This window comes from Oryza sativa, chromosome 1, assembly GCF_034140825.1.
Source record: "Oryza sativa Japonica Group chromosome 1, ASM3414082v1".
Taxonomy (NCBI): Eukaryota; Viridiplantae; Streptophyta; class Magnoliopsida; order Poales; family Poaceae; genus Oryza; species Oryza sativa.
In genome coordinates, this window is record NC_089035.1 from 38783920 (window position 1) to 38799942 (window position 16023).

The following is a 16023-nucleotide window of genomic DNA, read 5'->3' on the forward strand; positions in this document are numbered from 1 at the left end:
TACTTTCTTCGTCTAAACAATATCCAATTATAGAGATATAAAAAGGTGACAATATCATCTGAGGCTTTTGGTCTCAGTTAGTCTTGCAAAAAATATAAAAAAAATGCTTTTGAAGTTTTTCACAAAGTTTACTTTTATATTGTTAAAAACACATATATAAAAAATTTATTTATAAATTATTTTTTATTTATAAATATACCGTTTGTGACTTACCAGAACAAGGAGAGAAGAGTCTGTTCATCGGTCCATCACGGCCGGACAAACCTCGCCGCTTCGCTTCGCTTCACCCTTTTTCGGTTCGCTCTAGCTCCTCATCCCGTTATGCCTTCCCCACCTGCCGCTACCCCACGCCCCCTTCCTCTCCAGGTCTCCCCCCTCCCCTTGTGCGACTTGTGTCGAACACCGCAGCCGCCACCCGTAGACGCGACCTCAGCAACCCCACCCACTTCCTCTCCGTGGGCGCCCGCCGCGCGTCTTGCCCCCAGATCCGGCGCCCACCCCAGGTAAAAGCCCTCGCCCGAGCTCCGTTGCTCCCGATGCGCGCGTGCAGGGAGGGATGGGATCAGGGGAATGGGATTGGGGGTTTGGGGCGGGATGGATCAGTTGAATCGGCTGCGCTAGTTTGGAACTCGAACAGCTTGCAGTAGGATAGGTGGGTTGAATGGTCGCAGGTGTTGCGCTTTTCTGATGCGGTTTCGTTTGCTGCTGCTGCTGTGTGAAGGTAGCCGGTTGTTGCTTGCACGCGTGGATCACTTACAGAACCATGCGGCGGTAGGAACTTGGGCAAGATTCCAGATGGTTCGCTTGTTTGGTGAGCTCTTGTAGCATTGATTGTGCTCCGTTCGATTTCATTTTGGTGCAATCCCTAGCACTCTAATTTTTCTTGCTTGGAATAAATGGTGTAATTATTAGACTTTATTTCAGTTATTAAACTTACAATGATCGATAGTTATAGTTCAGTACTTCGGTTACCCTGTTTCACTGTGCTGTTTTGACTTCTGTTATAGCATGCTGAAAACTGAACTTGCCAAACAGGCAATTGATGGGGACTTTCCTTTTTTGAGCCAGCAATTATAAACTTATAATTATTGATAGCAAAGTTCAGTATTCCAGTTACTCAATTTCATACTGTTCAGAATACTGGCTAAATAAGTCAATTCATGTTGTTCTAGTCTTGTGAGGCTTCCTTTTCTCCTGTTCCAAACTATTGTCACGGTTTTCCTCCCGATGTGCAAACATTGCTTTGTTTTCACTTAAATTTATTTGACTCATCTTGTATGGTTAGTTACATTTTAATATGGCTTAAAACCATAACGGATCATTACTGCAGCTTTCTTATGAGGATTAATAATGGGAGAATGAAGATGAGGAACAAACAACGGAAATCATCTGCTCTCAACTTTGATGCAGGATGCCGATCTTCCTTGTCTTTTATTGTATGGAGCTTGGTGGGAGTTGCCCTCATTGTTTGCTTCTTTTCTGTTGTCCGTCAAGCAGACACTAGGCAGAACCATATTTATTTCAGACATCTATCTGCTACCAGAGAGTTAGAAGAGATTGAGGAGGAACATTTCCGCTTGCCACCTCCTCACAAGGTTAATCCTCGTGCAGTGAAACGGCGGGGGCCTCGCAAGGCTCCAAAGGTTATTGATCAATATCTGGATGAGTCATCAGCAGTGCATGCCTTGTTCTTCCCTGATGAAAGAAGTGCAGTGAACCCAACAAAAGGTGGAAATGACAGTATGTACTTCTATCCTGGTAGGGTGTGGCTGGACACTGATGGACATGCCATTCAAGCCCATGGGGGTGGTATTCTGTATGATCATATCACTGCCAAATACTACTGGTATGGAGAAAACAAAGATGGGCTAACCTACCAAACTCACCCCAAGAGTACATATCGGGTTAGTATAAATTCTAGTATAATATCTTCCTTGTTTTAGTGACTGGTTATCTTAGCAATTTGTTCTGATACCAAAAAAAAAAAGGTACAACAATGGATTTTGAGACAAGTCTGTGGCTGATTGGTCCTTAAGTACGTATGTACTGATAAGTGGTTGTCTTTATAATTTTCCAGGTTGACATTATTGGGGTAAGCTGCTACTCATCAAAGGACCTATGGTCATGGACTAATGAAGGAATTGTGCTTCCTGGAGAACCTACTAATTTCACCCATGACCTTCATAAATCTAAGGTGCTTGAGAGACCTAAGGTGATATATAATGATCATACTGGACAATATGTCATGTGGATGCATATTGATGATGCAAACTACACCAAAGCATCTGTTGGTGTAGCAGTCAGCAACTCTCCCACTGGTCCTTTCACCTACCTCTATAGCTTTCGCCCACATGGATTTGAAAGTAGAGACATGACAATCTTCAAAGATGATGATGGGTCGGCTTACCTCTTCTACTCTTCTCGTGACAATACTGAGCTTCATGTCAGTCCATTGACAAAGGACTATCTTAATATCACGGTAGCAATGAGGAGAATATTAATAAGACGGCATAGGGAAGCTCCGGCTGTCTTCAAGCTTCAAGGAACCTACTACATGATCACCTCTGGTTGCTCGGGTTGGGCTCCTAATAGAGCATTAGCGCATGCTGCAGAATCGATCATGGGCCCATGGGAGACATTGGGCAACCCATGTGTTGGAGGCAACAGGTTTTTCCGGTTGACAACATTCTTATCTCAAAGCACATTTGTGCTTCCCCTCCCTGGCTTGCCTGGTACATTCATCTTCATGGCAGACAGGTGGAATCCTTCAAACTTGAAAGATTCTCGGTATGTTTGGTTACCTCTGTTCATTGGGGGATTGGCAGACGAACCGTTGGATTACAGTTTTGGATTCCCGGCATGGTCGAGGGTGTCCATTTATTGGCACAGGAAATGGCGCCTACCTGAAAGTTGGAAGGGTTATACCTGAATTTTGCCCTACGCACATGAAGTACATACAAAAATTACAGATGATAGATGCAATCATGGAACAGACATAGTTTGAAGAGTTTGGTGATTGTTCCGAATATTTCTTGAGATATCTAGTCAGTGCTTTCGTAGGCCTTTTTGTAACGCAAAAATAGTCTGTCAAGAAAAATTGTATAACAGTGCAGCTCTCAAAACAAATATTTGACTTGCTGTAACATCCTCCAAAAAGAAAGTTGAAATAGCTTGAGCGTGTGTTCATCCCGAGATTATGCTGGTAACAACTAACAGGTAGTAGTGTTTCTAGTTACTGTATCCGTTACATGATTGATCCCAATGAAGCAGAACTACAGTTACGCAGGCACGCTTGAATGTCGAACCTGTGATCACACATCTTGTTTAACATCCATTTTCTTCGAAAACTCAACTGATTGAATGCCTGAATCTGATAAACTAGTCTCGCTGGGGATTGTTTATGTTGACAAGCAGCCAACACACATGAACTAATTCATGAATACTTGAAGCCGATGGAAACAATGTTCCATACTTCATAGTTGCATGTGCTACTTTAGTACTTAAGTCATGTCAAAATATTGTCAACCTCAGAAAGAATTGACATGGAACAACAGATCACAGCATTAACAAAAGAACAACAAATGACTCGGATAAATTCCGTTGGTGATCTACCGCTTAAGAATCTACCAGATTGGGAAAAACAAAAACTGCCTGTTAATTGCTAAAGCAAAATTTTAAGCAGTATATGTTGAGTACCAGTGCCATAATATAACATCATTTCCCCAAAATAGCTAGAGCTGTTTCCTCTTCTTGGTCTTTGACCAACTAGATGCATGTTTCTTCAATTTGTGAAGTATTGTTCTCTCGCTCACCCGCAGCACCAAAGAATGATAGAGATTCCTTTCGTTGACAGAAGAGCATGCTTGCAGTTTTTGCCTGTCATCTTCCAAAGTGTTTGAACCATAGAGGCTCTCCCTCATGTCAACAAGGGATACAAGTGCAGAACAAACGCTCTCATTAAGCAATAGCTTCTTAACATCAGGCAATTTTTCAAGCCCGCTAATATCTGGATGTTGATTGGAGCTTGTTACTCTGACAACCTTAAGCACACTACTAATGCTGTCGACCTCATCATCACCAATCAGATCATGAGCCACGCTGGCCAGCTTGTCATAAGCATCAGACTTCAAGGAGATGATATAAAGCAGGATCAAAAGTTCAAGCTGGGGCTCTCCATCATATGAAATCTCAAAGTAGTCAGCATCTTGGCTGGTGCAACCTGAATAGCCCAGATTATGCCAGAGTGATACCCTTGCTCTTGCATATCGACGGGAGTACTTAGAAGAGCACCACTTAGTAACCAGAGCTAAGTCGATGTTGACGATGTCATATGAGTTGTCCATCTCTGTGAAGCCATATCGATGAAGCAAAGCAGCATTTCCCATGGTACCGTATGTGTTAAAAACCTACAGTGGAACAAGAGGAAACATAAAGTTGCCTCAAAACAGGAACCTAACTGATATCTAACAGTGATACATTAAGCAATACTTTGGACCCAAATAAAAGATGGTAAGCACACAATTACCTCCTCCCCTTCATTGACATCTCTCACAACAATCATTTCCAAATCTTCATCGTCATCTCCTACATAGTATGAACAAAACAACCATAATGAGTGAAGCTCAAAATCAACCAAGTACATGTCTAAATAAGGTCTAATGATGTTACATGCAGATGGTCATGGATGTAACCTGAAGGGATGTCGGCAGAATTTTCTATAGTTGACTGTTCATCAGCAGAAGCATTGTTTGGATCTTCACCATCTTCACTATCTGAGTCCGAGGCTTCTAACACTGAAGTGAAGTGGACATGTTCCCCACCAGTCTTGTGGTTAAAACTGAAACAAATTGGATGGAGGGCATTTCCATATTAACGCTCAGACTTAAGACCAGCACAAATACATCATCACCTAAGTATGTGCACACCTGATGCATTGTTTCCAAATAACCAGGTAAACGAGAAATAATCTAATTACATGAGTAGATTGTAACTTACAGGTCAGCCAGGGGAACCATTCCAGACCCATGATAGCTATCTATTCGGAAGGACCTCGACGAAAGTAGACTCTTAGCAGAGAAATAATTCTCCAGGCTAAAATCATCTGGGTCAACCTCAAGTTCTCCTGACAAAATGAGTGGCTCAATACACTCTTTCCAGTCCTCACATATGAACTGCCTGTCTTGCTTCACTATCTGCCTAGAAATTTTGCCGTTTTTAGAGCCATCTTAGTGATCAGCCAATAACGCAATATGAAACATGAAATGTGTGCAACAGGAAAGTACATCATATGCATAATTAGCTCGCATTATGCTGATTTGAAAAGGAAAAATGGCCATAGTTGTAACTCCAGGGAGCCAAACATTGCAAGATAGATCAATTTCACTGCCTACCATCGAAGCATCAAGGCAGATACAAATCGTGGAAGCATTGCAACTTGTTACTACAATAGAAGGGCTCACCTTATCGAGCTCGGTGCCGGCCAGGAGGCGCTCGGCCTCATCGGCGGGCCAGACGAGCGGCACGGGCTCCCGCTCGGGGATCAGGCGGAGGTAGGCGTCCCACGGCGACTCGGCGCCGCGCGCGCGCTCATACATGACGGCGACGGCGAGCGCGAGGGGCCCGCCGAGCTCCGCGGCCTCGATGGCCTCGGCGGCGCCGGAGGTGCGCGGGGTCAGGCACGCGCCCCGCGGGATGGTGGCCACGAGGTCCCCCTCCCGGAGCGCGGCGAGGGCGCGCACGTAGACGCCGCCGCCACCGTCCTCGGCGGCGTCGAGGCGGAGCGCGTTGCTGCAGACGACGCCGTGGTCCCGCATCCACCGCCTGAAGGCCCGTAGGCGGCTGCGCGGTCGCGGAAGGGTCACGGATCGTAGCGCGGCGGGGGAGCGCATACAGAGAAGAGCAAAGCAGAGGATCTTACCGTGCGGTGGAGGTGGAGGCGGAAGCTTCCATGGCTGGCGGCGGCGGCGGCGTCGCGAACTCGCGACCAGGTTTTCGTTGCGGAAATCGGTGAGGCAGCAACCGCGCTGCAGGCCCAGCAGAGGCCCACCAAGGCCTGCAACGCGTGTATGTTAACAACCCTTTTCTCTTTTTTTTTTTAAACACGTCAATATATTAGAAGGAAGCAGAGTTATACTTGCACGATGTAATCGGCCAGAGGATCATTGCCACGAAAAATAGGAAAAACAAAAGACTGTTAAGAAAAAACGCTACTCTTATATAAAGGGAAAAATAGGAAAAAAAAAACAACCCTCTTCTTCTAAACTATGTAATCTCGAGAACAACGAAATTCGATACAATCTCAAAAGAAAAAAAAAGAAATTGAATGAGAAGAAGTAGAGGAAGTTTTTAAAAGTGAAAGTGAAGAAGAACAAGCGAGAGAGAGAGATAGAGATCGACGAGGTTGAACCAAAGCTGCCACCGCTATGCCTCGTTAGGATTGGTGTATTTGCTTACCAAGGACTTGCTTGAGAAGCTTGATCATGGGCTACATCATGGGCTGGGCTAACCAATCAACAGGAAGCCTAGTGGGTTCTTAACAGTGTAGTTTCCCTTTTGCCTGAACATTAAATCGCAGGTGAGAGATCGGACGGGCAATGATGGCCATAATTCAAGTTTGGCCGCTGATCCCAATTGATTTTTGCCAGCAGCGCTCTGTAATGTGCGTGCACCTGCTGTAACTTTCTGCCTGCAGGCGGCCGCCCACGCCAAAACACAGCACAGGTTGAGGTAGTACTCGTATTTGTTTCGCTGTCTTTCGCTTTGCTGGTTGGTTCGTACTGCAAACTTGAACTCACACCACAGGTGGTGGCTTTAACTAATGCCGTGCATCAGTTGAACAAGCATAGAGTAGTTCGCTTGCTCTTCAGCTTGTCGGCCGCAATTGAAATTTAAATTTTAAATCTTAATTTTAAAATTAGGTTTCGATAGTTTCATCATATTTTTTTCACGAATACGTAAAAAGATTGCAGTCAATATATTAGAAGAAGAATAGCAGAGTTTAGTTATACAACGCAATCGGTTAGAAGGCCGTTGCCAATGGTCAAAGAAAAAAGAATAAATACAGAAAAGATAAGCTCATGTAAAAGGAAAACTACAATCGCAAAGGAGGGTGGGGTAAGGGTCCCACTACACTCCGGCCTATCATAATTTTTTTTCAATCAAGACTTTTAAGTCATCAAAAATACAGATAAAAAGTTATTTACTTACAAATATACAATTAGTTGTACGTGAAAATATAATCGTACCAGCAACAAAAGCATCTTAATGTAGCCCTTTGCATGTTCTACTTTCAGCAGTAGCCAATGCAAGAGTACTACTGCCTTTAGCCATCTGTGAACAAGTTTTCAGATAGCTAAAAAAAACTCAGGGCCCCTTTGAATCACATGAATAAAAAAACGGAGGAATAGAAAAAATATAGAATTCTAACATGAATGTAAGTGTAAAACAGAGAAGCAAAACACAGGAAAAACGTAGGAATGACCGTTTGATTGGACCACAGGAAAAACTGAGGAATTTGAGGAGAGATAAAGACTCAAAGGATTTTTCCATGAGGTTCTACCTCTTGTTAAAATTCCTCCAAAACTTGAAATTCATAGGGTTCATTTCTTTGATTCAAAGGGCTTTGTAGGAAAAATTCCTATAGGAATGAAATCCTCTAAGGGCCCCTTTGAATCAAAGGATTTATGTAGGAATTTCATAAATTCAAATTCTATAGAAAATTTTCCTATTTGGCCCTTTGATTAAAAGGATTAAAGCTTTCCAAATCCTATGAAATTCCTATGGAATGACACATTGCATGTGGATTTTGGAGAAAATTTACTAAGAGCTCTAACCTCTTGGAAAATTTCCTTTGAGTCTATCTCTCTCATCCGATTCCTGCGTTTTTCCTGCGCTCCAATCAAATGACCGTCCCTATGTTTTTCCTGTGTTTTGCAATCCTCTGTTTTACACTTCAATTTCTGTTAGAATCCTGTGTTTTTCCTATTCCTTCGTTTTTTCTACCCTGCTATTTAAAGGGGCTCTAAAATTCCTATAAATTTCCTTTGAATCAAAGCGGCCCTTATACTTTCGCCCGTTTAAACCAGCGCTAGATCTGCCAGGTTGATGCTCGCAATGTGGAAGGTGTAACGCAAACACTGTAAATCAGTAATGATATTACAGTAGCAGTGATTAGGCGAAAGTACAGTGCTACATGCACGAGATTAGGTATGCATGGTTACCGAAGGTACAACCCCTGCTGCCTCCTGCCAGCGAAGTAAAGGAATCAGCAAGAATAAAGGGGGGAGCGCGATTAGTAATCACCAACTTTTGCAATCTGCTGCAGCAAATTTATACACGCTCTGTACATGTAGCTGTGGATCAGCATTAACCATGGCGACAAGAAGACAAGCGCTAGAAAAGAAGAGGAAAGGCTTAGCTGTTGTTGACAATGCGCTAATTAATTGATGGATCTTCAGCAAGGCGAGCTCCAAATGCAATGCAGCCATGTTCTGATGAGATGACGCAGTAGTAGAGATTGAAGGCAAGGTCCCGGATGGTAGATGAAACTGTGGCAGCAGATGTCATATCATTTCTGGATTCACTCAACAACACTGATCAAGCTATAGGTGAGTGAAGCTTGGAATGGATAGCCAAGCCAGCAGCTGCTCGATTTTCATGATCTTCACACTTGCATTGCATGCTGTGATCCATCCACGAAGCGTTATGGCCGAGTGAACACCTGGACATCTAGCTAGCTGTACGTTAGTAGGAGTAGTTCGCCGGCAATCTATGCAATGCATCTACGGTTTCATTACAGCGTCCTGCAGTACTGCTTCTTGCAGCAGCGTAGCTCGATCGAATCGCAGTCCTGCATGCCAGGGATCGGGATGGCTGGCTGGCGTATCAGAAGTCTAGACGCTCGAGTGGCGGGGAACTCGTCGACCGATGCTTAGGCAGAGATTGTCCAGGTCTCCAGGAATAGCTAGCTTCAGACCAGGTTTCTGTGGATGAGCATTTACCGGTTGTGAAATGCTCGGGGCCAGCCGGCTGTGAACTGTATTTGTCTCGTCCTCTATACACCTACAGTAGTATTTCCAGGGGGGTAAATTGACTGCCTGTAGATTTTGGTTATACATCCTTAAAAATAGGAGTATACTCTCTCTCCGTATAAAGAAAACAACCTAGTACTATTAAAATAAGACATAACTTAGTACCACAAATATAAAAAAAGTTTGTCTAGATTCGCTGCTGTATTAGGTTATATCCAATCTAATAATAGCTTTTTTTAAGAGAGAATCTCTTATATGCCACTGAAAATTGGTCATATCCCTTATATACCATTGAAAATTGGCTCTTTTTTACGGCATTGTTTAGTTCCAAACTTTTTCTTCAAACTTCTAACTTTTACATCACATCAAAATTTTCCTACACACATAAACTTTCAATTTTTCCATCACATCGTTCCAATTTCAACCAAGCTTCCAATTTTGGCATGAACTAAACACACCCGTATACGTCCAAAAAAAATTGGCTCTTTTCGTGTATGCAATTAGTCCAAATTTACGCACCCTCTCATATCACTTTTGTCTGTTGACCGTTAACTCTCAAATAAAAAAGATGTATTTGCTCTTATGAGTATACGACATGCCTAACAACTCAGAATGGCAAATACGTCTTTTTACCTTTGGAGTTAACGGTCAACAAACGAAAGTGGCATGAGACATGGGAAGAGCCAGTTTTTCCTGGCATATAAGGATTCTTTTTTTTTTAATGGAGGGTGCATGACGAAAGCAATTTGGCATACAAGCAGAAGAATACTCGTAAAAGACATTTGATATAAAAGGTTCTCTCTCTGTACCATAATATAAGGGATTTTGAGTTTTTGCTTACAATGTTTGACCACTCGTCTTATTTAAAAAATTTTGAAATTATTATTTATTTTATTTGTGACTTACTTTATTATCTACGGTATTTTAAGCACAACTTTTCGTTTTTTATATTTGTAAAAAAAATTAATTAAGACGAGTGTTCAAACGTTACAATCAAAGAATCAAAATCCACGGAGGGAGTAGGATTTGCCTCTGAATATTCCCAGTCAATCCAATCCCCAATGCTTACACCAACAATAGCTGTAGCTATGCTTTATCACTGCTTTCACTGTCCACACATCTCATCTCTGTCCAGTTCAACTCACAAGTCTGTCTCCATCACTATGACATCTCCCATAAATTGCAGCAAAATTTTCTCCCCTCTCCTTTCATCACTAGCGCTATTAATTTCCACAGAAAAGAGGTCATGCAGCTCCAAGTCACATTTATATGTGCATGGCAGCAGCAGCAGTACCACCTATCCCAGCCACTAGATAAATGCGAAAGCCTCCATGGCTGCATTGCTCATTGATCATCTGCCCACCATTAGAGACATCAAGAACACTCTGCACTAGCTCACTCAGGTTGCATCCAAAGATCACAAGATCTGAAGATCACATTGATATAACCATGAGCAGTTCTGAAGAAAGGATGTTCGAGATGGATGCTGACCCAACTTCATCACCAGAAGCCAGCCCCAAGCACCATCACAGTACATGCCACATACTAGAGGTTGATCAATCTGTCACTCTGGGCTTTCTTGTGCCATTGTTCATGTAAATGCCTTGTTAGCCTTTGTTTCTTGCTTACTGTGTCTGCAAAACACACGTAGCAGGGTCTCCTCGGGAGGTGCACGCAGGTGGAGATGGAGATACAAGAGAGGGCCATGAAGCATGTCATGGAGATTGGAGAGGAGAGGAAGAGAAGCAGCTTGAAGAGGAGGCTGATGATGAGGCTGAGGAAAGATGGCTACGATGCTTCTCTCTGCAGGTCTTCTTGGGTTGCCACCGCTGAGCATCCAGGAGGTGAAGTGTTTGTTTTTTTTTTCTTTACTTTTGTTTAAGATATTTTTTTTCTTCTTTACTTATCTTGTTGACACAAAATTTTTAATGCTATTTTGTCCTTGTTCTCTGATTTCTCTGTTACCATTTCTGTGGGTGTATGGTTCATCTGTAAATATCTAAAACTGGACTAGTTGGTCTGCAGAAAATGCTGTCGGAACAGCATGTTTCTTGTTTTGGTAAGGAAATATGAATCACAGAATTTCCATCTTCTGCGTGAACTTCCATGGTGATTTGCTCCTAGTAACTGGAGTAACTGATATATCTTTCACCGGCTTTTTAATTATACTCTTTCCATTCTATATATTTTAGTTTTGTCCTAAGTAAAATTTCTATAAACTTAGTTTACAATAACATATGCAGCATCAAATTTGTTTTGTTAAATCTATCACTATATCTTGATGGTGTACTTATTTATTATTATAAATGTTAATATTTTTCTACAAATTTAGTCAATGTTAATAGAATTTAACATAATTAAACTAAAATGACTTTACTCCGTAGTATGGAACGGAGGGAGTACCATTTCACAACCCCAGTAGCAGTAAAACTTTCAGAATCTTGGTACTCCTACGGTGACATACAGGTAATGAAGCATTGACATTAATTATTGACTTAGATCAGTGTACCGTGCATATAATCACTAGTACCATTACTACCCAATCATCGTTAATATGCTGACATTGGCCACAGGGTCAGCGAGTGATCACCGTTAGCTTCCTTTAATTTAAGTGGCCGAAACAGTGAGCTGAAAGGTTGCAGATGCTTTTGTCTCGCAGGTGATTACGAGTACATCGACGTGCTCGTGGCAGTAGGCCATGGTGCTGACACGTCGTCCACGTCCAGGCTGATCGTTGACGTGGATTTCCGGTCCCAGTTCCAGCTGGCGAGGCCGGCCCCATGGTACGCCCACCTGTCGAGCCGGCTGCCGCCGGTGTTCGTGGGCCCGCCGGAGAAGCTGCGGCAGGCGGTGGCGCTGCTGTGCATGGCGGCGCAGCGGTCGCTCCGGGAGAGCGGCCTGCACGTCCCGCCGTGGAGGCGGCCCAGCTACGTGCAGGCCAAGTGGCTCCCCTGCCGCGGCGTGCAGGCATCAGCGCTGCCACCGGGCGGCGAGTCCGCCGCGGCGGCGAACGGCGGCGATGGCCCGCGGGCGGTGGTCCAGTGGTCGGTGGGGAAGGAGAGGAGACGCCGTGGTGGTGGGCACCGGAGGTCAGGCCTCTCGGTGGAGCTATCCGACTCCGGCGCCGGTGAGGTGAGCTGAGCTGAGCTGTGGTGTGCAGTGTGCCACGATGGTGGTTCGCTGGTTTCATTGATCTTTTTTAGCTCCCACGGTAAAAACTGTGGGATCGAGGTGTAGAAGGTACATGTACTGCAGACTCCACTGTACTCCAGTAGTTTAGACCAGGTTAGATTGGTTGCCAACCAGTCGGGTGCAGTCAGTGACTGTTCTGGTAGGGCCAACGTGGTATCCAGTTTTGCAGTTTTGCTTTCGCATCAACCGTTGTTTAGCTGCGTTGATGTTGGCATGCATGCCGCCTGTGGCATCCGGCGCCGTGTTTTGCGTTGGACATTTTGGAGGCTTAACGCCAAGCGAATAGCTAGTGTGGTGATCAAAGAACACACAATCCAAAGTCATCTATTTCAAAGTTTACAAGCATATTGTACGTACTACAACAACTATAGTGCAATTACTGTGATCTGTGGGTGCTGGAGGTGGAGTATGCCTGGTCCTGTGGAATGACAGTGCGGAGAGAGGGGCTAGCTTGTGGGTTCTTATCGTTTTACTGGTGGTAGTAAATGGACGCTGTACGCCGTATATATGCGCGCCGGTGTTGCCACCGTCGGCGTCGTATCCGGCACACGGGGCTCCATGCAGGAGGTGGGGGGGGGGGGGGGGGTTGAACGGGAGGGAGTGGAGCTGTGTAACCAGCCGCAGCTTTGTCAGGCTTGGGTGTGACCGGCATGTCATCACCATTTCACCTCGCCTGTACGAGTGTACGCCAGTATTGTGTGGCTGATGGAAATGCTCTTCGTGGCGCGAGATGATTGACCTCTCTACTCCATTGCTCCCCATACTGTGCAGTCCTCTACTATACTATCCCCATGGCCCATTGCAGCTTTTGCAAGGAGGAAGGAGAAAAAGGAAGGTAAAAGAGGGGAATCCTACGCGGAGAAGATAGAGATATACGTACAGTGATCTGGCTACCAATAACTGAACAACGTGAACACACGTAGTACAAGTACAACCAGGTGTTGTGTTTTCCACGCATATTTTGCCTAACCCCAACAAACGGTTGATCTACTCCTCCGTTTTACAGTTGCAAAACATAGTAGGAGCCTCAACTGGGCCTCTATGGCTGGAAGAAGGAAACGCTATATCTGGCCGAAAGCTCAACTGGGCCTCTATGGATAATGAGCCCTAAAAGTTAGGAATAAGTTCACTTTGTGACCCTCAAAAGTGACAGAAATTTAATTCGTAACCCTAAACCACAAAACCGGATATCTCAACCCCTAAACTCTTAAAAACGGTGCAATTTGACTCCCTCGACGGTTTTGCAGAGCGGTTTCGCTGACGTGGCGCCTACGTGGTGATATTGACCGAGTCTTTGTTCCACGTGGCGGTGACGTGGCACTTACGTGGCATTAGAATTAAAAAATATGTGTGGGACCGTTTGTCATTCACACAAAAAGAAATATGCACCCACTGACATGTAGGGCCCACATGTCAGTCATCCTTCCTTATTGGAAAAAGTCCACTTTGACTCCCTTAATTATCAGCAGAATCTAATCCGTAACCCTCAACCGCAAAACCGGATAAGATGACTCCCCGAACTATTGAAACCGGTACAATTTGACTCCCTCAGCGGTTTTGGAGGGCGGTTTTGCTGATGTGGCGCTGACGTGTTGATGTTGACCTAGTCTCCGTCTCACGTGGCGCTTACGTGGCATTCAAATTAAGAAAATTTATGTGGGACCCATCTGTCATTCACACAAAGAAATATATTATGGGACCCACTGACATGTGGAGCCCACATGTCATCCTCTCTCTCTCTTCTTTTCACCGGTCTGCAAGGGCGAGAGCTGGACAAGCGGCGGCGGCCGGCGGCAGGCAAGCGACACTAGGGGTCTAGGGCAGCGGCAGAGGCGGTCGAGGGAGTGGTCGGCAGCGGCGGCGGTGGGACCAGATCTTCCTCCTCCTTCTCTCTCGCTCATCTCTTTCTCCCCTCTTTGTGTGGTCGGCAGGAGTGGTCGGCGGCGGCGGGATAACGACGGGACGGCCGGCGGCTGTGTAACGCCCCGACATTCATTAGCCATTAACACAGCTAACTCACACCGGGGTGTTATGCATTACCTGTGATATAGTACCAGTCCAAGGATACACTAGCTGGTACACACAGAATAAATATGGAATCAAAGTAAATTACTTTATTACATCACTGGGTAGTAGTCCTTACATAAGATGCCATCATGGATAGGCCCATAGATGAGCAACACAACATTACAGAAAACCATAAAAGCGACGGCGTAGAAGCGAACAACGCGGAGCACTAAGCGACTAAGCAACTATGCACTAGGCGAAGAACCTAGGCATCTATCTTATTCCACAGGCGAGGCTTGGGGCTAGGCACGAAACATCTAGAAATCTTCATACTCGGCTTGCTCCTACAGATACTCCTCGGCGGTCGGGTCGACGTCTTCATCTTCATACTCTATATATTATTATAAGGGCAAGGGTGATTACTTAACGTACTCAACAAGCCAGGGGAAAGAATGACATGTTTGGTTTAAACAATAAGGCTAAGGTTTTATTTGCGAAAGCTGCCTTTCTGGCAAAGTGATTTATTTCACAAAACTCCTAGTGAGTGAGTCAAGTTTTAGGTGTCGGGAGGAGGCTCACGCCTCGACCCATTCCACAAGTTGCTTTGCAACAACTTGTCACGATTAACAACAACAATTAATTTGTTTCCTCTATTAGTTTCTTCTCACAACAATACATAGTCCACACAGTTATCTCAGCACAACAACGCCATCATCATGGCCCTAACAACATCTCGGTGTCGGACGACACCCCAGGTCACACAGACCCGTTCCTAACCACCCAGGTTAGCCGTCTGCCACACAGGCGGACTCTGGTAACGTTACCCTTCCCAGTAACCACTTCTTCACAGACATTTGTCAAACAAATCTACGCTATGAGAAACACCTTATACTCGCCCTTGACCGTGGGCACGGCTGTTCGAACAGTTCATTAATCTCTGCAGAGGTTGCACGCTTTACCCACACGACACGAAACTGACATTGTTTACCCGTCAGCAACGAAAGTTCGTGATAAGGCCTTTCCAAAGCTAACCCATGAAAATCGCATGCCACCTAGTTGGGCTAAAATCCATAGCCGAGTATCAGGCAATGACAACCGTCATCCACTCAGGAAATACCGAGGATGCCACCTACTCCTACCGGTACCACGCCACAATAGAGGCAAAAAGACACCCATGATGGGCAAAAATGTGTAACACTCCGTCTCCTCATCCTCGGCATTCCACAACCATTGGCACACCAACTCCCATGTGAAAACAATTTACTTAGCCAGAGGCATCCCATAAATATCCGTGTGGTCGCACTGTAACGTGTTTGGATGGATTTCCCAAAGGAATCGGTCCTTAACGATAATACGTAGCCAAACCACAATGACTCCGCATCATCACCACTTTTCACAACACATTTTATTTTAAACATGTATTTGGAATAACCCAAGTTTCCCATACGGCAAAACATCGTAAGCATGGCTAAGCGAAACTACCTCGGTAATCATATAACGATACCGGTGCAAATATTTGTGGAGTTATCAAAGGTATGGAAACATCAACCTATGTAATATAAATGCGACTATTAGGTTGGTCCGTCGGTCGTATAAACGATCCGAGGCCTAAACATGTTTTTCGTGTATACTAAGCAATGCATTTTTCAAACAACATATCATTGCAAATATAGGGGCAATGTGATCAAAGAGGCTTGCCTTGCACAGGGCGCGGGTCTTCTCCCTCGAAAACAACGTCCGGAGCTTCCTCGAACTCGGGCTCTAAACGCGAAAAACAAAACTAAATAAGAAAAGG

At 44.6% G+C, this 16023-nt stretch overlaps 3 protein-coding genes across 10 annotated transcripts; 2 read left to right on the plus strand and 1 right to left on the minus strand.

Annotated features, from left to right (window-relative positions):
* The first annotated feature begins 229 nt into the window (after window positions 1-229).
* Window positions 230-3192, plus strand: LOC4324837 (uncharacterized). Of its 8 annotated transcripts, none has more exons than XM_026022382.2 (4): window positions 365-503; window positions 722-811; window positions 1331-1904; window positions 2078-3192. In XM_026022382.2, the coding sequence occupies exons 3-4, from the start codon at window positions 1338-1340 to the stop codon at window positions 2927-2929; spliced, it is 1419 nt and encodes a 472-aa protein (XP_025878167.1). In that variant the 5' UTR covers window positions 365-503; window positions 722-811; window positions 1331-1337; the 3' UTR covers window positions 2930-3192. The 8 variants fall into 8 exon arrangements, with proteins under 8 accessions (XP_025878165.1, XP_025878167.1, XP_025878168.1 ...); XM_026022383.2 differs by having other exon boundaries at window positions 1411-1904; XM_066306344.1 differs by having other exon boundaries at window positions 1612-1904.
* Window positions 3193-3394: 202 nt separating this feature from the next.
* Window positions 3395-6036, minus strand: LOC4324838 (ribosomal lysine N-methyltransferase 3). Its single transcript, XM_015765605.3, has 6 exons — window positions 5918-6036; window positions 5460-5838; window positions 4996-5192; window positions 4692-4837; window positions 4526-4584; window positions 3395-4406 (listed from the first exon to the last, which is right to left on the minus strand). The coding sequence occupies exons 1-6, from the start codon at window positions 5947-5949 to the stop codon at window positions 3732-3734; spliced, it is 1488 nt and encodes a 495-aa protein (XP_015621091.1). The 5' UTR covers window positions 5950-6036; the 3' UTR covers window positions 3395-3731.
* Window positions 6037-10164: 4128 nt separating this feature from the next.
* LOC107276050 (uncharacterized) lies at window positions 10165-12566 on the plus strand. The gene is made up of 3 exons (XM_066306308.1): window positions 10165-10580; window positions 10684-10873; window positions 11689-12566. The coding sequence occupies exons 1-3, from the start codon at window positions 10347-10349 to the stop codon at window positions 12168-12170; spliced, it is 906 nt and encodes a 301-aa protein (XP_066162405.1). The 5' UTR covers window positions 10165-10346; the 3' UTR covers window positions 12171-12566.
* The last annotated feature ends 3457 nt before the right edge of the window (window positions 12567-16023 follow it).